Source organism: Leptonychotes weddellii, chromosome 13 (assembly GCF_054177405.1).
Source record: "Leptonychotes weddellii isolate Sample4059 chromosome 13, ASM5417740v2, whole genome shotgun sequence".
Classification (NCBI taxonomy): Eukaryota; Metazoa; Chordata; class Mammalia; order Carnivora; family Phocidae; genus Leptonychotes; species Leptonychotes weddellii.
In genome coordinates this window covers 18097149-18124445 of record NC_138381.1, presented here as the reverse complement: position 1 = coordinate 18124445, position 27297 = coordinate 18097149, and the positions used below count along the sequence as shown (strand labels likewise).

General features: G+C 37.9%; 1 protein-coding gene across 41 annotated transcripts in view; it reads right to left on the bottom strand.

Annotated features, from left to right (window-relative positions):
* Nucleotides 1-27297, bottom strand: part of TCF4 (transcription factor 4) — a 353993-nt gene that overhangs the window by 112162 nt on the left and 214534 nt on the right. For 29 of the 41 annotated variants that reach the window (XM_081801147.1, XM_081801151.1, XM_081801164.1 and 26 more), the window contains 2 exons: nucleotides 15663-15792; nucleotides 15131-15180 (listed from right to left, as the gene is read on the bottom strand). In XM_081801147.1, the coding sequence (XP_081657273.1) occupies nucleotides 15131-15180; nucleotides 15663-15792 (180 nt within the window). The remainder of the gene's footprint in view (nucleotides 1-15130; nucleotides 15181-15662; nucleotides 15793-27297) is intronic. The other 12 variants (XM_081801153.1, XM_081801178.1, XM_081801156.1 and 9 more) reach the window with 1 other exon arrangement.

The following is a 27297-nucleotide window of genomic DNA, read 5'->3' as shown; positions in this document are numbered from 1 at the left end:
ATGCAATATTGCATGTTGCAAAAGAGTGTTTTGCTAAATCAATAAAAAGTTCACTGTGCCTTGTGATTAGAAGACGGCGACCCTGAGGTAGGTGAGCAGGAGGTATTATTTTTCCCATGTAAGAATCACATAAAGGAAATCAGCTCTTTATGCTTTGGACTCATTTTAACTTTTGTTTCCTTAATAAGCATATAAGTGCAAGGCATTCAACAATAAAATAGGAATCAGATATTCTGCCTTCTATAGAACATACAAAATTGGTCAGCAAGTTTTCATGTTTAAAAGGGATTCTTGAAAATAGACTCTATATTTGTTCCTCTTATAAATAAAAGGCATTATAATTGTCCTGTGCCTTGGTTTCCCTCTCCCCTCAATAATGGTATTAATACAAACCCAGTAATATTTGTCCAGATTCTCAAGCTAAATTTAAGGTCCGATTGATAAAAATGTATACTTAAACCAAAAAGATCAATAGCCTAAAAAAGGCTTGGAACAGAATTACGTACATATTTTTTGTTGTGTACTATAAATTTGACTGTATAAACTTCCAATTAAAAATGACATTCACACCATCATTTTTGATAGAATTTTGCACAGTAGGAATACTCATTAATGCAGGGTAATACAGTGTGATAAGCAGCTTAGACATCAAAATAGTTTAAAAAAAATGCCAGTTGGTGTACTCTGTACATGAGTAAAATAAAACTTAAAAAAATTAAATACCTGAGGAATTAATTAAAAAGAACACTTATTGGCATACGTATTTTTTTTTAACTGTGTCAAATCAAGAACATCCATTCTCTGGTCAGCTTCTGTAGAGATCTCAGTCCTAGTACAAAAAAAAAAAAATCCATCCTGCATTTGATAATAAAACGTTAAATGCATTGCTATATTCAAAATGGAATAAAATATTATTTAAATGATTTTACCTATCCTACAATTGCCCTTCCAAAAATTGTATGTGTGTGCATGTGTATTTACCATTTAATATGAAGTATGTCAAATATCTGAGTTCTTTTCAACACTGGTAAAAGAGAAGTAAAAGCCCATCAGCTAAGTGTGTACACATGGGTCATTTCTTGATCTTTAACTGGAAAATACAAAGTGATCATACATAATTCTCAACTGTATGTTAAAGTAAATGGCAAATGAGGTGTGTCTATACACTAGTAGAGAAATAAGTAAAAGGCAATGCAGTAATTTCAGAATACTATCAAATAATGTGCTTCCTTTAGGGGACAAGAAAAGAAAGAAGCTACCACTTGAAGACCAGCAACGAAAGGGTTAACAGACATATGCTGTATAATTAGGAGATGCATTAATGATTATGAATAGTAAATGATTTGGTGCAAAGAAAAAATTTTAGTCAAAGGGACATGTACCTATCTTACATGTTTATTAGTAACTATATAACTAGAGAATTCTGCTATTAAGAATCTTGCATTATTGGTATAAATACTTCCAAGGGTACATCAAATTGTAATCTTTCATACGACATCCATCAAACCAGGCTGGAGATTTTGACAAACATTAAACACAGTAAGGAGGCAATTATGTATGCATGATTTAATCTGCAACTAATTAATATGCAAATTTATTCATATGTTAGTTACTAAATTAAAAATGCAAAGAAGCCCTTATGGTGATTCTCGAAATTTTGCACAAACAGAACATTTAAAATGTAAGAAAAATGAAGTTTTTTAGAAACCTATAACACACTTTTAGTGTCTCCAGAACCTGTTGCATTAAGAAGACTCAAAAATACATGTTTAAATACTAGATAATAATTTAAAAGGTGTGCTAATTTTATGTGAGAATGTGGGAACAGAAAGGTTAATCAGAATTCTCTCGAACTCTTAAGAGATACACTCTAATTACCAGACAAATGGTATTCTATTTCTAAGCTTCCTTCCCTGCTTTTAGGGTTGTCAGAAGTTGGTCATCTTACTGATATCCTGCACAAATGGTTAGGGGAATAAATAGTATTTGAAACCAACTAGAGATATTGAAAATTCTAGGGGAACTTTGAGACCATTTGGTGTTCACTACACATACAATTCACTCCTCAAGATGGCAACTCGCTCTTTTCGCCTTTGGGGAACAGCTCTTTGCAAACAGAGAAATGGGAGGAAACTCTAGAGGGAGGCTAGAAATTCTCCCAAACTCCCTTCCAAATGAATCTTCAAAGAAAATAATGCGACTCACACAAGAGCAACAACCTCCCCAAAAAGCAGAAGGTAATTTCATCTGAATTCAATCTGGCTATTTTAGCCCTGCATTTTCCAGACAGTCCAAAACTGATTTGAATCTTTGATGGGAGATGAGGGATGTGCAGTAGTGATAATTTAAAAATATCTTTGGGTGTCTGCATACAAGGGAGTATCCAGTCAAGTGCATATATTATCCTTTGGCTCTGCTGCCTTCTGCAAGAGTCTGATTTCCCTAGGACTTCCTGCAGATCAGCAGCGGCAAGGCTCTGTGTGGATCACCTCTCAAGCGATTACCTTTTTCATCCGAAGTCCGGCGGCCCTGTATACAGCTCCTGGAGCTGGAACCTGGGACAGCTGTATTGGCCTCAAGCAATCAACACAACTCAACTGTATGAGGAAGCACAATAACAGCGTCTACGGCTCTTCCCAGGGCACTGAACTCTCACCCACGGAAAAAAAAAAAAAAAAAAAAAAATCGCCATCAGTCTCATTGCTGCCAAGTGACACACAAAAAGGAAGTTAACCATTGGCTGTTACTTGCATTCACAGTCTGACTCTGATCTCCCAGCTTCCCTTAGCCCATTCTGATGCCAAGCGGACTACAGCTTGCCCATTTCATTTCGACCACGGCAGCCAAAAAAAGCCCTGCCCCACCGTGCAACGACAAGCAGTCTGTTTTGATATTAGTACCTCAGTATGTGATATAAGAGAGTCAGATGTCCCCAAACTATGTGCCCTCCCCTGAGGGACTCCGTCCTGGCCTTCCTTGGCCAGAGGGATGGGGACTGTGCCACAAATCCTTAGCATCTGAGAGCACAGGGGCAGGAAACACACCATCCACAGGGCTCAGACAGAGATGGCGAGGAGAGACTCTTCTGGGGAGAGGAATCATGCCCTCCAATTCAGCACTCGCGTCTAACTGGAAATATTAACTCATATTCTATTCACTCCCTGCCAGCCAGCATACATGAGCACAAACTGAATTACATAAGAAAAGGAGTCTTTTTCTTATGTAATTAAATCTTAGGCGACGCTAGTAAGTAAACATCAGATTTTCTTTTTTTTTTTTTCCCCATGAAAGGAAGAGGAATATTTGGGGTTCAGAAGAATGGAATTTTTTCCTTGATTCTCAGAGAAAGAGGAAGATGGTAGTAAAATCCTCTCCCCTGCCACCCTTCCCCATCCCCTAACACGTTCTGATTTCTTTGCTAGATGCATAGAACCAGACTCTAACCTGGCTTAACCTCTCGATGTGCCCTGTAATGTTCTCATTCCCTCCAGCATTAACATAGCATGCCTTTTATGATTCCAACGAGACATCATCAGGTGAGGATCTCAATTTCTGGGCATTTCAGGAATCTGAGAGTAACCCAGGCCTCTTTAATTTTTACAGGTGACTTAATTTTTGTTGTGACCAGAACTGAACATAAAGCTTTTAAATGCTTAAATGTACACATTTATGCATTCATTACACAGTGTTAAATCTAATTTGTTCTTTTTACTGTCACAGGAAGCACATGTTTAAAGCAATCTGTTTCCTCATGTGAGTGCTTTCCTGTCTGTTTAAAAAAAATTGCGACACACTTTACCCTGAGTAACCAAGAGGTGATCATAAATATCCCTAAATAGCATTAAACAGATATGAAAGACATTAACACTTTCGGAATGCCAAAGTAGTATTAAAAAAAAAAAATTCTAACAGATGCTCCTAGGTCAAAAAGTGAAATGTGTGTTTCCTGAAAAAACACTCTCATCAGAATCATAAATGAACTGTGAGCAGAGAAGAGGTGTTGCTGAACAAACGGGGATCCTTTTGGGGAAGAACACAGCAATCCACTGCCAACGTGTACTTGCCATAAAAAGCCAAATTGCAATGGAAGTTTGATGAAAACCAATATCCTTTGTAATCCACAAGGTGGCAATGACTACAAATGAGGGGTACCTCCATCGGATCTATCCGGTTTCCCAGAGAAAGGGTCTGTCTCTGGGAACCCAAGCCTCGGTTTCATTCGGGGACACAAGGAAGGGGTCCAGCCAGAAGGACCTTTCCTGAAGAGCCGAATGTGCTGCCTGGCTTTTCTGTCAATGAAAACTGGCTGGGAAAAGTCATTCGTTGTGGAATGCAAGACACCATGCTCTCTTTCCCCCACCCCCTTTGGCAGATGTTTTTTTTTTTTTTCTTTCAATGCAAGAGTTCACTAATCAGCCCTTATAAAAAAAATTGTTCTAAGTTTCCCTTAGCTGACAAGCAAAAACAAGTTTTCTTTTATGAATTCAGCAATGGCACTGAGGGGGAAAAAAAAAACCACCACATTACAATGTGGCAAAGGCCAGAATCCAGCAATTCTTTGACTTTACCTTAAAACATCTGTATGAATAGTCCTGTTTCATGTTAGAAATTTACCTAAACAGTCCTAAACAAATCGAACTCTGTTTTACTTTAGAAGCGAAATGAAGTGCCATACACTCCCACCTACTCAACACATCTTCGTCTTGCCAGATGAGGTAAAAACCCCAGGCCTAACCTCTTTTCATGGGGACCAGAGCCAGCCCCACAAATGTGGTGCCCCACTCGGGAGGACCTGCTTCTGGCCAATTACAGAGTAAGACTGATAGAAGATGAAAGAAGAAGCATGTATCTCCTTATCGCTCAGAGGCAGGGCTGATTCAGGCATAAACAAATTACTGGCAGAGGGGAATCATATTATGAGGCGCTCTGTCATCTTGGCCTGATGTCCCATTTCAAAAGAAAAAAGATGGAGTACATACTTCCAACACAAACTTTGTAGAGCGATAAGTCTAATGATAGAAACAGCTGACTAGGTGTCTTGGCCTGATAGAGACACTCCTGCAAGGACAAAGACATACAAAAAGTGCTTGCAGTATTTCGTAGTTTCAGAAAAAACAAGTGACCTCCATTAGGTAGAATTCTTCTACATGCAATTGAGAGCCTGGTCTGAGTTTCTCCTCAGCAGCTAACTACCCCAGTAAGCCGTGTGTTAAATTTTTCCCAAGTGCTAGAAGACAGGTAGTTACCTTGTTGCTGATGTTAACATTGCCAGGGGCTTATTATTATTGTCATGAGATGTTATCATTTCTTAGATATTTACAATGTGCCAGGACTATGCTGAGCATGTTGTATATATTTTGTCATTTATTTATTTCTCCCAATATCCTTAGGGGGGGTATGTATATTTCCCCCATTTTTAAGGGAAGAATTCCAGGATATTACCTCATGTGCCCAAGGCCATGTGACTAGTAAGTGGCACAGCCAACTAAAAACCCAGTTGATTCCATGCTCTTTAGCACTAGATCGTACTCTCTCTGTTGCAGAAATGCTATACGGAATGGTCTAGTCTCTCTAAGGGGCCTGCCTGCGCAGAAGTTGTGCTCTACAACCAGTGAACACCTTAGAGGTACCGAGGGGCATTCTACAGTGAGATGAAACTTTTGAATATTTAATTTTTTCCAGATTGGCAAATACTTGAGATGCGAACAACGATCAGGCTGTGGAGAGCTTTTTGCTCTACCAAGTGCTCTGAATAGCCAGCCACGGGCAGCATAGCATCATGATTAAAGACAGATAAACCTTGCAGACAGACTGCCCGGGTCTCAATCCCCAGCTCTGCCATCTACTAGCTGTGTGACCTCAGGCATCTGTCTTCACTCCTCTGTGTCTAGTTTCTTTAGCCATGAATGAAGAGTAGGATATCCCATCTCATAGGATTGTGTCAGAGTTAGTGATTTATTAGATGCAAAGTGCCCAGTTTCTGGCACCGAATAAGCACTATGGTAAGGGTTTGTCATGAGTATATCCACATCATCTCCTGAGGCAGGTGCTATTTATACCTATTTTGTACACCATGAAATAGGGTTGTGACCCAACCAGGGCCATGAGGTAAGCAGAGGATACCAGACATTTAATTAGGAAGAGCTCTTGATTTCTAATGCAGTGTTATTTCCATCCTACTACCCCACTTTTATTACTGTATTCATTCATTGGAAATCTTTCAAAGAAATATGCAAGGCAGTGAATTTAGCCTTTACATGACCAAAAAGTCCTTACCCATTTCAAGGTGGTGACAAGTGGGTAAGGGGACTCAGCATCTCCAAAAGGAGAGTAAGTCCCTGTGTTTCACTGTGTGCGTTATTTGATTTTTTGAATGCAAAACCTTCTCAGTAGGCCAGACCTTATGCTCTTTAAAATGCTAAGGTCATCCCCACCAATTGGGGATGTAAGTGACAGAATACGGAGAACTTCCTTAAGCAGGAAGGACCTTAAGCCGTGATTTAAATAAAGAGGACACTGAAGAGAAAGAAATGTTCGGTGTTACTTGGTGTGTCTAGTTTTTTGGTTCGTTGAACAATATGCTTTGAAAAAGTATAAATGAAGAAAGAAATGAGGGAATGAATGAAAACTTCTGAAAATGCTTTCTTCTCCCTCCCACCTGGATAGTCCCAGTTTGTTATTACAGGGTTCCACTTAACAGCTAGGTTGTTGGTGTAATTTATTAAAGGGAAAACAAAACAGCATTGTTTGTAGAATAATTACTTATTTGGATTTGAATTTCATAATTCCAACTATATCGGCCCATAATAAAAATGCTGAATTCCATTTTCTTTTGCCCAACCCTATCAATTAAGCTACAGATGATATGTAGCGATGTGTTATACATATCTAAAAATAAAATTCGTATCAAGGCACTCTATGAGGAACCCACAGGTTTTGGCAATAAAATCTCACTCGTGAAGCATATGCCTCAGTATTAAATGGCAGAATTTGTACCTTTTTATGACATAACAATACTTTCAAACAGTACAATTGTTACAGAAACAGACTGATTATCTATTTAGCTTAATGGCTTACAAATTTCAAACTGATTCAACAAGTCTTAATTGCCAGGCCATGAGCATTCTTTTAAAACCTCAGCTTCAGGGCGCCTGGGTGGCTCAGTTGGTTAAGTGCCCAACTCTTGATTTCAGCTCAGGTCATGATCTCAGGGTCGTGGGATTGAGCCCCGCATCAGGCTCTGTGTTCAGCACAGAGTCTGCTTGTCCCTCTCCCTCTGCTCCTCCCCTGCCCACTCTCTCTCTCTTTCTCTCTCAATCTCGAACACTCAAATAAATAAATAAAATCTTAATAAATAAATAAATAAATAAAACCTCAGCTTCAGTAGTTATGAGAAAAGAGTTGACCACTGCTGTACCCTTTAGACACATTTTATTTTTTATCTCATCTGCTAACCTCTCAAGTTATTAGACCTCCCCTACGGTAAAGCTCGAGTTTTTATACCCCACTTATTATTGAATTATTTTGTACTTCCTGTTCGTTTCATAATAAGCCAGAAAATATTATTGTACCCTAGGTTAATACACCTGAGCACCCGTGAAACAACCGAATTCCCCAAACAGGGTTACTTGAAAACATGAACACGAAGAATCAGCCACCTACTTGAAACTGCTTTCTCATGGCAGCTAATGATATAATGATATACTTTGCCAATCGGTTCAATGAAAGCCATTACAATATTACTCTAAGTGTAATCCAGGAGGCATATTTAGGATGAGATAGGCTGGGGATGAGGAGGCTGCTGTAGCCAGACAATCTTTTCTCGGATGGCATCAAAATAATTGCTCCAAAAAAGCATTTTTTTTTAAAGAAAAAAAATCCCTAGATGATAACAGCAAGTGGTAAAGTGACAGTTTCTGGGTATGTGTGAGGAATATACCACAAGGGTCATTTTTCTGAGAACACTAAGTCCTTCTAATATGAGTCCATGTTTCACAAAGGAAATGCCTCTTAATCACCATCGTCGCAAACACACCAAAACGTTTTTTTACACTTCGTTACCAAGGGGGTTTTACTAAGAAATGGCCCCTTTTCTTCTGTTCCACTGAATACTCAAACTGAACCTAGTGACACTGAAGACTCGTACAGGTCCTCCTCTGATTACTCTAGAAGTAAATACTTATATGTCAAGTTTCAACCTTAGTAGCGTATTTGGGATTGATGAATTCCTCAGATGTCAAAGTTAGCCTAGGAAGAGGATAGTGGCTGTCGCCTCACAACTCGAATATAATTCTAAAAATGTCCTTTTCAAGCTTGATTTTGCGCATTCTTTCAAAATGGAAATCTGTGCTTCTCACCGAAACTTATATCATTTTTCCAACCTTGAAATCCTATAAAAAAGGCGGACTGCTCTGCACTACCTTAATTTCTCTGAAGAGGGAGTATAAGCTCTAGCAAAGCAGAAAACTCACAAGAGCCCTATACCTATGCAACGGTATAAAAAAATCAGAATCATTCACATGCTGCCGTTTTGAGATAAAATAATTGAGTATTTAAAGCTACAAATTTTGCACCGCATTTTATAAAAGCTCTTATTCCTTTTTAAAGAGAGCACACTCCAGTACACAAATACACCCTGGGATAGTTGAGATCAAGGCTGAGAATCTCATGCTAGTGCTTGGAAATGCGACTTTATGTTCAGTTTAAGAATTCAGTGCAATTTATTTAAAAAACAAAACAAAGCAAGTGTCTGTCAACAGCCTGACAGAATTTAATCTGCCTTAAGAAAATACAACTTTGCTATTTTTGAAGAGACTCTTCATTCCTTTTAGGGTTATTGCCACATATTCTGAGAGAATCTTACTTAGTCCTTCAAGTTCTCTCTGATTTTGATTTATGACTTTCAAACAAAAACTTTACAATTGTTTGAAATCAGGAAAGCACACCTTGAAAACGCAGAAATCGTCAGTGCTCAGGAAAAAAAAATGAGAAAACTTCCCTATGTTAGAAAATAAAACGAATGGTTCAATCAATGAAATACCCGGAAGTTGAAAAAATGGTACCTGACCAAATATTAAGCCCAGCATCTATATTATTCCAGAAACAAAATAAACTCACAGTCAAACCACACGCTGCAAAACAAGTTTTTATAATTTCAGAATGCATGCAAGCCTCTGACAATTCTCTCTCTAGGTAAAGCAGCCTTACAGCTTCTTGGATTTCTTAATAATTAAACACTCAGACGGCGGAGTCCAAAACTTCACACCAAAATATACTCTTCAGTGCAAGTGATAAAATAAGGTTCCAAATAACAGTTTCCTGAAACATATTTCTCCTCTCTTAACAAATGAGGCCAGTTTTATACTAAATGCTATTGTTCCAGTTGCTGAAATCTTAACAAAAATCCCGATAAATCTTAGCAGGTGAAATATCGAAAACTTGGTTAAAAATAAAAATACACACGTGGGTGGGGGGAAGAGATATCACGCACACCATCTTAGAAGAGCTTGCTTAGTAGAATAATCAGACAAAGGGGGCCGGGAAGGCATGTCTATTGAGGAGGAAACTAGGTGGTTGTGTCTCATTTGAGTGTTTGACACATGTATCTTTTCATTTGTAAAGATAATCATAGAAGAGCTCACAAATACGCAAACCTTCCTTCTATAGTTGACTTTTGTGTTTTTCTTCTCTCTTACATTTCTTCCCACTTTATATTTAAAATATACACACCAGAAGTCATCCTTTTAAGGGGAGAAGGAATAGATCTCATAACAGAGAGGATGATGGAAGAGAGATTTCATTATTCCAAAATCCCAAACAAAAATACAGAAATCTTGTAGCAAACTGAGAGATTGGAATGCCTAATGGTACATATGTTATATATTTGTATGACTCTCATATGCTTTTTGAGACATTCTTAATAGAATAAGAACCCCCAATAAAAACTTTAAATACAGAGATTCTCCTATATTTGTGTCATAACCAGCAATTCATAAAAAAAGCATAACGTCCATAGCCTCCAACTGCAATGGAGACAATAAGATTGGTTTTCAGAGAAAGAATGTATATGCTGAACTTCTGAAGCCGTTGGTTTAGTAAATTCAGTATTAACTGCACAAAAATATATGTTCTCTGTGATGAACATTTTCTCAACTTTCAAGGTGCTCCCCAGGGTCATGTTACCTAGTCTGTGTAAATTGTGTGAATAGTACTTTTGTCCTATTGGGGATGATTTAATTGTATTATACTTCATCTCTTTTCTGTCTATACATTTTCATAACTAGTAAGCATAATTTTAATATCTGAACTTTATATTTCAATATCTTTAGTTGGAGAATGGGCACACTAAGTTTAAAGTTAACTATTGTGAGCTATCCAAAGATTTTAATGTAAACACCTATAGTTATACATTTTCACAAAGGATCTACCTCTCCAGGAATGAACATTGATGAGGCCCCTCCTTTTATATCCTATCACATAATTGGCTACTCTAGAATTTCCTGCAAAGGAGGGTGTCCAGGTGGCTGACGCTTAGTTCATTTTAAAACTAATATAAATTTTATTTTAACAAAAGTTGTATTATCCCTCAAGTTAAAATTTTGCTGACATGTAATAGCATCACTGTGATTTATGATCAATTTCAAAGTGATGGGGGAAATGATGTTTTCAATCATATGTAATTTCTGAGCCTCTAAGAAGGAAAAAAATGATTACCAACTTCTCTTTTACATTGTGATTTCCTCAAGCATTTAAGAAAAAAGGTTTTTTCACTAAAAATATTTTAAGGTATGAACTCTACATCATTTTTGAAACCTTCAAATAGGAAGTTTTTTATATAATGTAAAAGGCACAGGACACTTAATGCCATCAACATTACCCAACTTTTCCTGATATTCCTAATAATATCTTCTGTAAAAGAAAGTCTCATTTAAACCTTAAGATTTTATTTTAAGAATTCTTCTGTTAAGAAAATTGGTAAACCTGGCATCTCATACACATTGAATTTTTATTTTTCAAGCCTACCTAATGATTAACTCATTCCAAAGTTTCTTGGAGTGCCCAAATCTTATTTTAGAATCTTTACTACCATAGAGATTGTTGTCCTTAGGATCCACGTGTCCAAAATTATCTCTGACCACCTAATACAAAGCTTGACAGATCTATGTGATTTTGAAAACAATAAGCAAACAAAGAAAAAACAACTGTAATTTAACATTAAAAAAATAGACTTTACTGAAAAGTTCAGTTTGGAAAAATCACTGGAGACAAGACAGGTCATAAGCTACTTCTAAGGATAAAACTTCTTATTTCTAGAGAAATCTGAGTTCCAAGGATTCCAAATGGGGAAGACAGTGACTGTCACTGAAGTTTCAAAACTCAATTCGAAGTGAAGACAAATTCTACCCATGTTTTCGAAGTAGAATGGTTATCATTGTTAATACTTTCTGGTTAAATGCATGTCATTTCACATTCAAATTATAAGAAGATGGAGGTTTTATGTGTTTCCATATTGGTGGGCACAATAAAGTTCCCGAAAGACCATGTCTTTGTGCTTTTAATGTGTGTTCAGAAAAAAATATTTTAGAACAGCACAATGTGAAAATTTTTTGCTTTCTAGATTTTAACGCCTCCATGTAAATGTCTAAGAATTATGGATCATTTTCCCCAAAAATGTGATTTAATGGGTGTATTTTTCTCTGCATGAGTTCACGATTCAATATGTATGACGATTCGGCTATACAAAGAGAAGAAATCTGCTGGAAAGAGCAGTAAAGTTGCAAAATGTTACATTTAAGATCTAGGATTTAAAGAAGAAATCCAAGACATAGAAATCAAACCAGAAGTTCACGTGCAGATCCAAGAAATCAGACAGGTGAAATAAATTCTGGCGTCAACAACAACAAAAAAAACAAAGCTTTACCATTAAACTCTCATCAAGAGATGAGGGCTACAAGAAACTGGTATGTGACTGAAAAGAACATACTACAGTCTGAACAGAGAACACGAAAATGTTCTGCAGTACTAAGCAAGGCTCTTGTGGGCAATTAGAGAGTTGTCATTTCACACAGCCTTTCCTTTAAAGAAACATCACTCTAGCCCTAACTACAGGCCTCTGTGGTCCAAGGGGACAGACTTCCTTCCCTCCACTGCGCCTGAACAAGGCGACCCCTCAGGATGGTGCTCCCGCCACCCTATCACTGTCACGCTTCCACAGTGACTCGAGGTCTCTTAGAGGCTGTGCACAGCACAAACACATTGAAGGATCCTGCCAGATCCATGGCATGATGTTGGGCCAGGCTTATGTTTCCTCTCTCCCACAGATGCTGCAGTATTTTCAAAAACAGGGCCAGGCAAGCGCCTCGCTCTCATTTTCTGTGAAGATCCAGCCTAATGGCGACAGAAGAGGTCCAGCCTCTGTCTTCTGGTAATGCCATAAATAATATCTGATTACAGATGTTACAGTTTAAATTTTCTTTGTTTTAGGTTAAGGAAGAGAAAGGGCCCATGTCGAAAAGGAAAAAAAAAAAGTGAGTTGACACAACAGATTGTGACAGATTTATTACTATTTATCATGGTAAATATGTATCGAAGAAAACATATAAATGTCTTTATCTAGTCATAATCACTCCAAAGAAAACCTTTTATTAGCCCCAATTTCTTATTATTTGTAATAAAACCATTCACACATACTGAAGCAAGTTTTAGGAACTACCTATTATCAGATTTATATTCATAATTTTTATTTGAGCTTAAAAAAAGAGTAAACATGGCAGAGGTCTAAAAATATGAAAATATGGGTCTACTGGGGCAAACGTGCTACAGTGACTATTGCGGACCCTCTCTTTAGATCAAATTAAAACATATACTTTGTGCATAAATAATAAGCAATCCAATAAATACAACAAAGCTAATATAAACTAAGTAAAATTGTGATTAAAACAGAGCTGAGATTTTTTTCCAAGTCGTAACAATAAATAGACGATTGGATTCTAAAATCGACCAAACTAAGTTACTCTTTTTTGCTTAAAAAAGAAAAAACAAAAAAAACAAGGATGAAATTTCCATTTCAATTGAATTTTCCTCCTTGTCTTTCCAAAAACAGGCTCTATTTACAAAATTGTTCCTTAAAGACCATTAAAACATTTAGCCAAGATAAATTCTCTAAGAAGAGTAAATCCTGAACTGACCATCGAAAGCCAAAAATTAAATAATACAAACTAAATTTCCAATTCCAGATCCAATGGGAAGAAAGGAAAGATACTTTTATATTTCTAAGCATCTGACAACATATCAACAACACACAAACTGTCTAAATAGCAGAGAAAAAACTGTGTCAGTGAACTTTTCTATAGTGGCCAGTTAGCTCTAGGGTAATACTTAAAAATTTACAATGAAGTAGCAGAAATTATTGTTGACAACGATTAAGCAGATAGGTAATATCTAATGCCACACCAAAACACTCCTTAGAAATTGTGTAGATTTTTGCATAATTTTAGTATTGGAAAAAACAAAGTTTATTGGACCCTGAGGCGTAAATAAGGTTCTATAGTTTTAAGTTTTCCACGGCTCCTATGGTAAACAGCTATTCTATCATTTCAGAAGAGTCAAAGTCCACTTATTGTATTCAATACTGTCCATATTAGGTTCAGTCATGTTTAAAATGTAAACAGCTGTGAGGACTATATCATTTGAAGTTGTCATAAAAGCTATTAAAAGCTAAAGTTTCATCTACATTAAATCCACCACAAACTTCAAGCTTAAAATATGCTTATAAAAACCTGAGGGAATATTAGTCAATTTCAATACAGCATAGAAGTTTAAAGAATAAACCACTGAGTACACTTTTTAAGTGACTTACTGGTAGTCTAAAGTGACTATTTTATACGCTATTGGCAGTTTTATTTACACAATATTTTTCTATATTTATGGATAATTTTGTGATGCTTCTTCAACATTACCAAGTCTATGATAATCAGCATACAAAATTTGTGTTTCCTTCCTGATAAAGACTCACTCTGATATATTCACTTAATAATTTTTTGGATGAGCTGAACTAAAAATCAAGTCAAATACACAGGTGTTTGGGTTAATCTAATCTTAGCACATTTGCAAAACCTATTATTCTCCTAATTCATTAAAAATGAAGTAAAACTAATATGTGAGCATTGATTGGTAATATATTTTCAGAAACCCAAATATCATTTTATTTTAGAGAAGAAGAACTTAACAATAGGGCTCATTAGCATTCTTTTCAAAGAATACTAGTGCCCTACAGAACACAGAATTAAATTAAATTAAATCAAAACTGTGTATCTATACCTGTATCTATCTCACAGGAAGGAAGGAAGAAGGGAAAAAAAGAAGAGAGGAACTCATATTTTTATTCTACGTAAGGAGGAAATCGTTAGGAAAAGACTGTTCTAAACAAAATTAAATAAAACCATCTTAGGAACTCAGATTGGAAAATATATGTAAGAATTGAAAATAAACATATCTTATTTAGTTGTGATCACAGCCACCTTTTGCTGCGTTGGAGACTGGAGGGACCTCAGTAGCGCCTGAGTACAGCTCCAGGTATTAAAAAGACCCAGAATGCTCTTGGTTACAGCTGTTTCTTCTGGTTGTCACCTGGTATTCCAGACACAAATGGCTACTGATGCGGCTACCTCTGAAGCTTTTATTCAGTCACCTCTCTAGAAAATAGAGACATTCTCTCTGCACTCTGGGCTGAAACCCATGTAAATTTTTCCTAAATCCTCTCCACAAATCTCCTTTCGCATGCAAATCCATAAATCATCATAATACCGACAAAAGAATTTAACCAACAGATGAAACTAATACTCATTCTCTGTACAGGTAAAAACTCCTCGAACTTCAGGCACCTTTTCAAGGCTCTCTTCAGAGCTTAACCTGCTGAGTATCAACACAACCACCCAGTCTTCCAGGATATGCAATTAATCACTCCAACGTGGGTCAGGTGGCTGGAAGTGCAGGTCATTCCTACCTCATCCACATTCTAGATAAACGTGCTGCTCTGGCTCATGGCACCTCGTTACTCCCCTCTCCCTCACATCAATGCGAAACAGAACAAAATAAACACTATACAAAAGCAGAAACAAGCAGTACTTACTGAGGATGGCAAACCTGGAGGAACTTTTCGAACTTTCTTTGTCTGCACCTCTGAAAGAAAAGGAAGAGGCGGTGAGGTCCCCGCACGCCCATTTTCCTAACTAAAACAGATTACACCACGAAGCCATTTAGATTAGACCAGATTTTCTTAAGTCGTTACCTTAGCAAAATGTCAGTACCGCTATCGTATTTTATCCTGGCAGACATCAAATTCTGCCTTTTTCATAAAAATCAAGATATTTAACTTTTTTTAAGCTTTGATTTTTTTTTTTTAAGTTGCCTTATATGGACAGCCAAGAGAAAACAAGAAATAAGCATACACCAAAATAGTTCTCTAGCTACTAGAAGTTGTTAACATACCCATCCAATGTACTACTGGGGAGGGGTGGTCACGAGCCTGACATTTGAGGAAAATTTTATGGTTTTGGAGGGTGGGGTGAGGGTAGGGTGAGAAGGGTGGTATTAAAAGAGAGAGGAAGAAAGAAAAAGACTACTAATAATCACTCAGGCATTCAAACGGAGGAATACCTTACCCATGGCACCACCGTGAAGAGGCCTCCTTCGGGGGTTATTGCTAGAATACTGATAATACTGGGAGCCAGGTTTGGTGGGCGACAGGGTTCCTGGGGTGCCCATATCCATGTCACCTCCAAGGAGACTCTGCTAAAAGGTTAAAAAGGGAAAACAAACATACAAGGTTAGTTTTTCACATTCACCACCCCCCAACTGATTGTTAGTACTTAAACCAACGCAATAAACAAAACAGCACCTGCTAAGCTGTAACAATTACAACACAACCGAACAAAAAGAAAAGCAGTCTAAGAAGCTAGCCCAAAGTCTGTGATTTTTTTTTTTAATTCTTTGCTTTTGAGAGGGAGGTAGAAGGTGATTCTCTTTAAACAGTATTTTCATCTTAAGACAACTCACATTTTAATTTTTTAAGAAGACGGCATTTATGTAAGACTCGTGTTTTGTTGTTGTTGTTGTTGTTTTTTCTTTAATCTACACTTAGGCTCCTATCTGGGAACTATTCATGCCCTTCCTTCACAAGAACCCAGGGAGAATCTGATTTTTCGGATGCACATAAAACTTGCCCTGGCTGCTCCCACTGGGGGTGAGTGCAGAATGCTCCACTCAACTGAGGACTCTGCCTCTCTCCATCGGCACAGCATTATCCTCCACGGATTTACACAGCACCCACAGAAGAGAAAATGCCAGCAGAACCGGGAGTAAATTCAAATCTCACACTAACTTCCAAAATCATAGAAATAGGAGCCATTCTAAGCTAACAGGAACAAATTAAAGGACATGAGAAGGCCCTCTTGAGGACTACTGGAAGCTAAAACACATCCCCACAGATTAAACATTTACCTGAGCACTAGAAAACTTCCACAAATATCATTAACTTATCACAGTGTGATAAATTACTAAACTTTCAAAAATGATGACACACGAAAGATTCTATAATAATATTACATTTTCTAAAAACTACATAAAAACTTACCCATAATATATAAATCGCCTGATTATACTCTGCATTGAACACATTGTTCTTTTAATTAGCCTGATATGCAAGAAAACAAGTGTAGATACTACCATTTATATTAAGAACAAATTTACTGTTTAATAAAGAAATTTTAAAATTAAGTACTAAAAAATCTAACTTTATCGTTACTTGTAATCAACTTTTACTGACTGAACTAATTACTGTCCTTGATAAAGTACAGAATGTGTTTTCCCTAATCTAAATTCTAATCACCATGTCACTCACAACAGACTTAGGGATGCTTCACTAACACACTATTCACATGCAAAATACTCTAAATAGGCCAATTATGACTCTGCCCCTGTTCCCTGGTTAACCCGCTGAGAACTGAAAAATTTCACAAGGCAGTCACCAACTAAAACAAAGAGTCCTTGTTTTAAATTAAGACAGTCTTTTTGATTCCTAAATAGCTCAACAAAGTGGCATGTCTTCTAGTGAAAGCAGTTGGTCAAATATGACCCATAAGCTGGAAAATCAAAAATTCAAACCTCCCCTTTCCAGTGCCATATAGCTAAATATCATAAAGAGAACCTCTCTATTCCAAGGGATTTTTGTGAGTGCTGGATGAGTAATATATAAAGGACTAATCAGCTACTGACAAGCTTGCCTTCACTGATTCCAGTTTCAGACTTTTCCAAGGGATACATAACAAACATTACTTTAAAATAAAACTTTAAGGGATGAGATTTTAGGTTTGCGGCTCATTTTGAGCAAAAACTCATTGCGAGTATCTTCATATTTGCCACATCAATACCAGATAAAGCCAGATTATTTACCAGATAAAAATCTGACATCCGCATGCTCAATTACTGCCTATTCCGAACTTAAGATATCCAAATGCTACCCAATGACAAACTAAAATATAGAGCTCTTTGTAATAGTTTCCTACAAATCAGGAATCCAACAGCTCGCCATCAAATTATTTATCGTTTTATAAGTGGCATTCAACAATTTTAGAACCTCAGCCTGAAATTTCACTCTTGGTAAACCTTATTAACCAAATCTGTGTTTAAGCCCAAGTTTTCTTTGAAATTTCCATCAAAAAAGCTGTGGAATGATTTAAATCACAACCTCCTCACAGTCTGGTAAATTTACAAATAAGCCTTTCTTTCAGGAGAAGAGGAGTTTGAAGATGACATTATTGAAAACTTTGTATTTTAGACAGACATTACTCCTCTTTCTTCACTTATCTTTTCCTCAAATAATACAAAATACTCAAACAAGACTGAGCAGATATGTTGAAATTCTTGCTTTTCTCCTTAATGAGCTTAACCATTGCTTAATTCTTGTTGGTCCTGGTGGCAAAGGTTCTCACTCCCAAGAAAGTAGATGCATTCAATAGGTCAACATAAAAACAAACACGCTTGCTTTACTGTGCTTTAGCAGCATTCACAACAGAGCTGTGAAAAATGGAAAATGATAACTAGAAGATCGCTCACTGGCTGTGGCTGACCTTACTGTTGTTAATTTAAAAGAAAATCATTTCACAGGCCAGTTGTAAATAAATCATGCACCCAACGCTTGCATGTGAGCCACATGAACTATGTATGGATCGTGACAGAAGACCAAGACCAGATAGCATTTCCACACATGTAGAGGGCTCATGTTGATCTTTTTCATTTCTTCTCTTTTTCACAAAGCACGTTCCTGTTTCTTTCTTTTTAGACCTGTTTGTTCCTTTTTCTTTTTTCTCTCAGACAATAGAATCATTCTTCTAGAGCAACAAAAATAAGCATTTCCTCATACTTAAGGGGGCCCTAATCACCCCCCTAGGGAAAACTAAGATAAAAATATATGTGTTCCTATTGGAGAGTATACTTGTAAAATGAACAATAACCATTTACTATTGTTTGGCCTTTACGTCACACATTTAACTCTCTTAGCAATGAGAAAGAGGGAAAAAAAAATTCCACTGGCTAAAAAAACCTGAGTTTATGAACTTAGAAAATTAATGGCATTCCATTTATTAAGGTAAATTGAATATGGCACAAAATGGATAAGGCATTCATTTACATATGAATTCACCTGCATGAATATATATACATCTGTGTATATATATAAAGACAAATTTTTGCTTAATAAAAGTTGTTTGGAAGCTAAAGTCTACTTTCAAAATGGGCCAATTCATCTTTGCCTTCAATAAGATTGTAAAGGTTTCAGGGTTTCCGCATTGTGCAAGTTCATGCTCTGCGGTTATGCTGGGTCCCAGTACGGAGCTGCCTGAGTCTGCCAGGAAACACTGGAAGCAAGATGTGGCATCTCGCACAGCTAACCTGTAAATCTTAAACCCATAGTTTAGCATTTTGTGTAACTGTCTGCAATGTGATGAGATGAGCCCTTCCCCTTCTTCACTCCTTATTTTCTTCCAAAGACAAACAATCTTAAGACTTAAAATACCCTAACCAAAAAAATAGAATCTGCTGATTTTGTTAACTGGGTTTAAATATTTTGGGGCCCACCCCCCCGACAACCAATCTTTCATCAGAAAGTCCCACCAGAGCCCCTCAAATGCCAAATGCAGCACTCTGTGAGGGTCCATTTCCATTAAATTTTTTTGTTTGTTCTACATCAGATCTGGGTCTCAGTCTAACACATTCTCAACTACTGCCCCAATTCCTTCTGGGTGGGGGGGAGCATTTTAACATCCTTGATCAACCACTGAACTTTGCTTATGCAACCAAGAATGCAAACCATGAATTAAACTTGAGTAACAGAAAAGCAGCATATATCTCAAATTAGATTTATAACTGAATGGTAATCAAAAATAGAACTCACTGCTTCGAGCTTAAATTATCAACTTTTTTCTTGTTAAACTAAAATCATCTTGCTCTGAACTATTATTTCATTTCAGTCAGCACTTTAAATGTAATGGGTGGGTGGTACATTTCTAAAAAGGAAGATTATATTTACCCTTAATTATAGATATGAGTGAGATCAGAATACGATGAATGCTGCTTTTTGGCTTATAATTAATTCATCTAATAGGTGAATGACCTTGAATTTCAGAGTTGGAATCTGGGAGGGGGGGGCGCTAAGAAGTAGGAGAAAAAAATCATCTCTGGGGAAAAGCAAATGTGCCCCTGGTTTCTTAGAGCTTTCTCTGATTTTGCGTCACTCCCATTACGTTGTGATCCGATATCAGACACAACATCTTGGGGGGATGTTGTAGAACAGAGAAAAGCAGTCTCAGATGAAACCAGATTAAGCTCCTTTTCTGAACTATTGCCAAATGCTTGTGAGTCTAATTCATGTTTGGGTATTCTAGTACTCACACAGCTGCAATTCTATTCTTTCATCACAAACCTAAGTGATGTATAGTGGCTTTGTATGGCGAACTGACTCCATAAAGCCAGGAATTTTGGAAGGCTTTACGTTAATATGGAAATAAAATTCTGAACCACTATAAAACTTATGAATGCTGGATATTTGTATGGGTACCTAATAGACTTTGCAGTACTAAGTGCAAAATACACATCGAGCAAAATTACCAATTATATTTGTTTAAAACACATTTTTTTTTAAAAAAATCGCAATTGAGGTCATTTCTACATAGTGAATTCTGCACAGAATCGGGTTTTCAAAGACACTGCTGAATAAGATTCCTAACAGCCATGGGGAAGTTTTTGCAAATCCCTGTCGAATAGCTGCTGCTGAATTTGCCATTTTGACCGCAGAAGGGCCATTGCTGACTTACTATAGTAGCAGGAGGGGGCGATAATTTTGCTGCTGTTGGCACTTACTCTGCAACCCAGAATATATCTCACACCAAAGGGCAATGAAGAACACAATATTTCCACCTGTCTACTTTTGAACTTCAAAGCTCAAAACTGAAGGTCAGTCTTTGGACAGTCTCTATTCCCAATAGCTGAAGGTCTAGGAATGCACCTCTATAGTTTATTTTGAGTTCTGTCTTATGCTTGGTTTCAACAAAAGAAAACTCTGGAAACTCACATAAGATGGCAAGGATAACTTTCATAATCAGGGACTTAACAGATTGTCATCGTGCTGCAGAGAAATGTAAATTATCGAAATTATCATTTAGCAAAGATTTTCTTTTAGGGACTTTTGGTCAGTGCTTTTTATTTCTACTCTGAGTGTGTAGTGCACATTGTAACAAGTCAGAAGTAGAATCCAAACCTCTTGAGGAAAGAGAGAGGGCTTTGAGGTCAGACAGATCCCATTGAACCCTAGCTCAGAGGCATACAGGCATCCTGACTAAGGGTTGGTTATGCAACTGCTCTAAACCCTATTTTCCTCCTCTGTAAAAAGGGAGTAATGAAAGCCCTACTACAGGGGTATCAGGAGCAGATGAAACAACATATGTAAAATGTCCAGCAGAGCTGGCATCTAGCACATAGTTACCCTCCTTCCTATGTCCCTACAATTCATAGTCCCATGTCCCAATCTACTGATGACTACTTAAAAGATTTCCCAAAAGCTGTGAATGATTCATTGGCAGTGAGATCATCTACTCTACTTTGAGATAAAAAGTATACATTGAGATAATAATTTTGAAAAGTCAACATAAAAAACTGAAAAAAAGCCAAATCTGTGGGCCTACATAAACAGTGATGATAGCCTCATGGCCTAGAGCTACGCTGGCAACAAGAGATGGCTAGTTTTGATCCATATTGAAGAAAGAAACTGGCCAACAATCAATCTGGATAATTTCAGCTAGTAGCCATTTTCCTGGAACTGCCACAAGGATTATTTCAATGGTTCATTTAATTTTGTTTTTGCAAGCGTGAGCAAATATTACAGTTAATTCCACTATATGTGAGACCAAAACTAGTCACACTACGTATTGTACAACTAGGTATTTAAAAATAAGACATGTATTTGATAAAATTTTATTAATCATGTGATGTTAAATAAATTCAAATTCTTACCACTGCATTAGCCACTGATGAATAGCTCAAACAAGTTCAATATTGTTTTTCTCCTTGCAAGGCCAACTACAGGCATTTTATGTGATATTTATCAAGTACTATTTAAAAAAAAACCCATATTGCCCCATGACATGACAAAAAATAAATGAATGCACGTCACAGTTTTGGCTGGGAATTTGCATAACCTCCAAAGCATTCAATTGACCTTGGACAAAATGATTTATTTTTGTAGTGATTATATTTCACCAAACATTAAAAATTCAAGTATATTGTCTTTTCCTATAAAGAAACACAACACCTTATATTTAAATGTTATAATGTGATGCAAAGTTGCCATGGTAACTATTACTTAATGTATAGTCGAGTAATAGTCAAGCAAAAACTCATGCATTTTGATATGGAAATTATAACTGCCCAAGGGTTGGCAAGATTTATGCATTCACCTATTTGACTACCTCTCAAATAAAAAAAAAAAAACAATAACAACAAACAACATTTATTGTATACAATAAAGTGAGGAGGTCTTTCAGTGGTTTCTGAAAATCCATCCTGGAATCCCAAGTCATCTTATTACATATTAAAAAGAGGATTTTTATTTGTTAGTGAGAAGGTAGGTATTTAGCCAAAAGAAAATAGGAAAGCAATCAGGATCCTACCATAAAAATGGATTTGAAGAAATCTTATATAAACAATATAGATTTTAAGATAACTACCTTCTTTTCAGTTTATGCTCCTTCTCAGTTCAGGAAGTTTATTTAATATATAATTTGATAAGTGTGCTATAATCACTACTTGCCTTAAAATGTTTCTCTTTAGCAATTTTGTTCCAAAGTAAAAATAGAACAATTTGAATAAGACCTGTTAACATACTAGGGAATTAGCACCACTTCTCCTATAAATATAAACATGTGGCTATAATAAACATGTTGAAAAGTATATTTGGCCAGGTTGCTATTTTAGTAAAATAAAGCAGTATCAAAATGTCACATGTCAGTCTTCTTCATATTGGATGGGGAAGGTTCCATTTCAAGCTTGTTGTAAATGCTTTCCTCTCTAGTAAGGATTTATAAAAACATTTTTATGTTGAGACTGTCCTCGTGGAGGACAGGATCCGGGATCTCCCGTCTGCTTACCCAGCACCTCTCACAGCTTCTCAATTAACGTCTAACGGCCAACGTATAAGATTTACTAAAATAAAGTATCCCGGTAACTTTCTGAACTTGTACATAAGGTGACAAGCCTACCACATGACAGGAGGAAACTGAGGTTATCTGGAGAAGCAGTGAATGTATGATGGAATCTTCAAACCATCGTGAAATTCTTTACGTTCTGACTATCCTTCCAAAGCTGGGCATGGCCTCCTCCTTGAAGTGGGTCGGCTTTCAATGTGCATTCAGTTTAACTCCCAAAGAGCTCTCTCTTGAATACATGGCTTATCAAGAATATGTGGCCAGGAAGGCCGAATGAGTTTATATGCTAGTTAAAAGGGAAAATGCTTATTCATAGTTGAACTCCCTATTGTGCCCAGCACAGAGACCCGCCATGGCAAATGCTCACTGAATATCGAAATGAACACAGAACTATCGCTATTAATCAAATTGAGGACTTAAACAGCTATTCTGTTGGGTTGGGTTTTTTTTTTTTAGTTTTTTTCTAGCATAGATGTATTCCATTAGTTCTTCCAATTACTGTTGCTGCTGATAATAATAAGAGTAGTAATAGCGGAGGAAGGGCGAGCAGGAACTTGAAGTAAGACCAGTGATAAAGCTACAGCTATCACAGCTCAGTGCCTGTGAAGAGCCAAGCATGGCTGCAGGTTCTTTCCATACTACCAAGGCCGAAGATCTGACCACCACCGGACCCATGGGGACATTCAGAGTGGGCATGTGGCCCGACCAACAGCACACACGTAGCTGGCAACCCACACAACCAGGACGAGAACTCCAGTTACGTCTGACTTCAAAGCCCATGCTTGTCCTCCATCCCACACGCTCCCTCCCTCTATTCTGTGCACTTGGGTTTTCTTGCCCTCACTCTGACCGTTAGGAGGAGTCAATCTGTTTTTCTTCAGTTCATCCTAACACCAAAAGCTCATCTCTCACATTTACTCCAGAGGAGCCTCTAACTCAGTAGATGAGGACAGGCCCGGACGTGAGTACCACTTTTTTTTTTTTTTTAAGATTTTATTTATTTATTTGACAGAGAGAAACACAGCAAGAGCAGGAACACAAGCAGAGGGAGTGGGAGAGGGAGAAGCAGGCTTCCCGCTGAGCAGGAAGCCCGATGCGGGGCTCGATCCCAGGAGCCCGGGATCATGACCTAAGCCAAAGGCAGATGCTTAACAACTGAGCCACCCAGGCGCCCTGTGAGTACCACTTATCTCCTGGATAACCTTGGGCGGTCTGTCTAACCTCCGCAGGCCTGAGGCTCCTTGTCTGGGGGAAATGGTATTACTATTCCTACCCAGTGTAAGAACTAACCTAAATAATATAAAGTGCTTAGCAAAGTTCCTAGCACTTACTCAGGCTTGGTTCATCAAGAAGGAGTATTGTTATATATGCGGTATACATAAAGTATCTTACTATAAATTAATACTATATATTATATAACATTTACGTAAGTCAGAATGGAACATGATAGATTACTGGATATAAGTAATACACAGGCATATTACACACGTCGGTAACAGGCCAAGGAAGTGTTAGACTGTAAAACACTAAACCCTCTTGAACAACAGAAATCTCAGTTCTTGAGTCTGAAACTTCCACTGCCCTTGCTTCTGTTGTCTGCAGCCCCTGGCCATTCATTTTTTTTTATTATTATTATTATTTTATATTACTCTTTATTTTTTAAGTTTTTATTTTAATTCCAGTGCAGCTAACATACAGTGTTATATTAGTTTCAGGTGTACAATAGAGTGATCCAACCCATCCATACATTACCCAGTGCTCATCACGACCAGAGCACTCCTTCATCCCCATCCCTTATCTCATCTTGCCGTTCATGTCAGATCTTGATTTCCACAATGTGGTCAAGTGTCTTCTCCAATCAAGTTCAAATTCTTTTTTTTTTTCCTTTCCTATTTTGTTGTTATTTCTTTTTGCCCCCAACCTTCTCGCATTTCAGTTCACTTCCTTCTAGACTTTTCCTATCTCATCTGAAAACATTCATCTGCTGTAACATTTCTCATCTTGTATGGCAAGTGTTCATGCATCTGATTTGTCCCTTCTAGTCTGGGGGTTCCTCCAGGGCAGAAAGTGAGCCTCAATCATCTTTGTATTCCTGGCATCTAGCACAGTAGGTCTAGTCATAGTGTATCTTCGATAAATGCCAACTGCATTAATTAGTTAATTCATAAATTGATTGTTGACTATGCCTACATGATAACAGTGGTTACTGTCATGAAGATAATGTCTCCATCTCTATCCCAGCAGATATATAACTCCTACATTTGTATATTCAGTCTTGCCCTTAGCTTTCCTCCTGTGCCTCTGGAGTGGTTTTCTAAAACACCACCTCCCGAATGCTTCACAAAAAAACCCTAAAATTTAATCCTGAATATATGAAAGACTAGACAAACCTTTCCGACAAAACTTCTGCTACTTCCTAATTATTCTCTCAGCCCTTTAAAATAAATTAGAAGAGTCAGAATTAGGGCGCCTGGGTGGCTCAGTTGGTTAAGCGGCTGCCTTCGGCTCAGGTCATGATCCCGGGGTCCTGGGATCAAGCCCCGCATCGGGCTCCCTGCTCGGTGGGGAGCCTGCTTCTCCCTCTCCCTCTGCCTGCCTCTCTGCCTACTTGTTCTCTCTATCTCTCTGTCAAAAAAATAAATAAAATCTTTAAAAAAAAAAAAAAAAGAAGAGTCAGAATTTGTAAAGTCTGTGAAGAAATTAGCTGTATATTTGTCTAAACGCACACACAATGGTTGACATTTGGCTGAAAAATGGCTGAACTGCCCTGGATATGTTGTTTTCCAATATTTTTATCATTCATCCAGCTTGGGTAATGCAGGCTCTACCTGGGACAAATAGATTCAGTGACATCACACACCTCCAGTAGAAAAGACACTGCAGGAAAGAGGATGGAAGACACAGCAAGGAACAGAGGGAAGGACTGTGGGGAGTTCTGAAGAGGACAGTTACCCTGGGGAGCATAGTATATAAAACAGGCTGGAAGTCTTGACGTGATATTTAGCACTGGGATTCTAATTTCTTAACTATGGATAACCGGCTGGGTCAGACAGGTTCAAAAGATAGTAGGTGCTCTATGCAGTTTCGTGGACTTCTGGCCACAGAAATGGCCATAGTAGACTGGAGACAGAAATAACAGAATCAAGGCAATGACTTAGGAACTGAGCTTCAACACGATAAAAAATTGGGGGTATATTTCTTCACAGGAAGTGATATGGCCTAAACATTCTTAGACTATTCATGTACCAGTTTGTCTGAACTCTTCTGACTTGGCTACCGCTTCCAAAATGGCACCACTAAATACTAAGAACATCCTTCTAAGACAGAGGTCATTAAATATCTTCTTAAAGGGCCAGACAGTAAATATTTTAGTCTTTGCCAGCCATCTGGTCTCTGTTTCAACTACTCAACTCTGCGGTGGTGGTGCTAATCAGGCATGTATGGTATGTAAATGAACAGGTGAGGCTGTGTTCCAATAAAACTTTATTTATAAGAATGGCTGTGAGCTAGATTTGGCTCCAGGCCATAGTCTGCTGACCCGTTTTCTAAGATGAAGACATAGTGTTTCTTAGGACACATGTTCAAAACTCAATTATTTTGCCGTGGTGGAAATGCCATGAAATTTCCTGGATGCTGTCTTCACCCATCATTCTCCCCGCCTGTCACCCCAGTCCCACCCAGAATATACGTATACTGCTGTCAGAATTTAGGCTTCTTAAGCCCCGAGCTGCCCCTGTTCTCTCAGCAGAACAACCTTCAGAGCTTGCAAATATACTCACCCCCACCCACCCCCACCTCACAGCCAATTTGGCTCTAGTCCACCTCTCAGGCTGCTCCTTCCTCTTACACACATTTGGCGCCAACTGGGCATTGAGCACCTACCGAAAACTAGCCATCATTGTAGGCACTGGAGATGCATATCCTCCCCTTGGCGTAAGTGCCTTGAGAGACACAAGGCATCTGGGCCTCCTCCCACTGCCTCATCTCCCATCACCTCAAGCCACTGCCAGTAACTCCAGAGCTTAAGCCTTGACCTGCACAGCCTCCCCACATACACGGTGACCTGCCCCATCTTTTGAAACTCCGTTCAGAACTCAGTCTATGAAATCTTCCGTATGAGTAAGTGAGTTCTGAACGGAGTTTCAAAAGATTGGATAGGCAGTACCCAGTGTCCAACCTTTCAGTTTATTCAATATTCACACAGATATTTTATTTTTTTAAGGATTTATTTATTTTTATTTTAGAGAGGGGTGGGGAGGGGCAGACAGAGAGGGAGAGAGAGTCTTTTTTTTTTTTTTTTATTCTTATGTTAATCCCCATACATTACATCATTAGTTCTAGATGAAGTGTTCCATGTTTCATTGTTCGTGCACAACATCCAGTGCTCCATGCAGAACGTGCCCTCCTCAATACCCACCACCAGGCCAACCCATCCTCCCACCCCCCTCCCCTCTAGAACCCTCAGTTTGTTTTTCAGAGTCCATCGTCTCTCATGGTTCGTCCACCCCTCCGATTTCCCCCGCTTCATTCCTCCCCTCCCGCT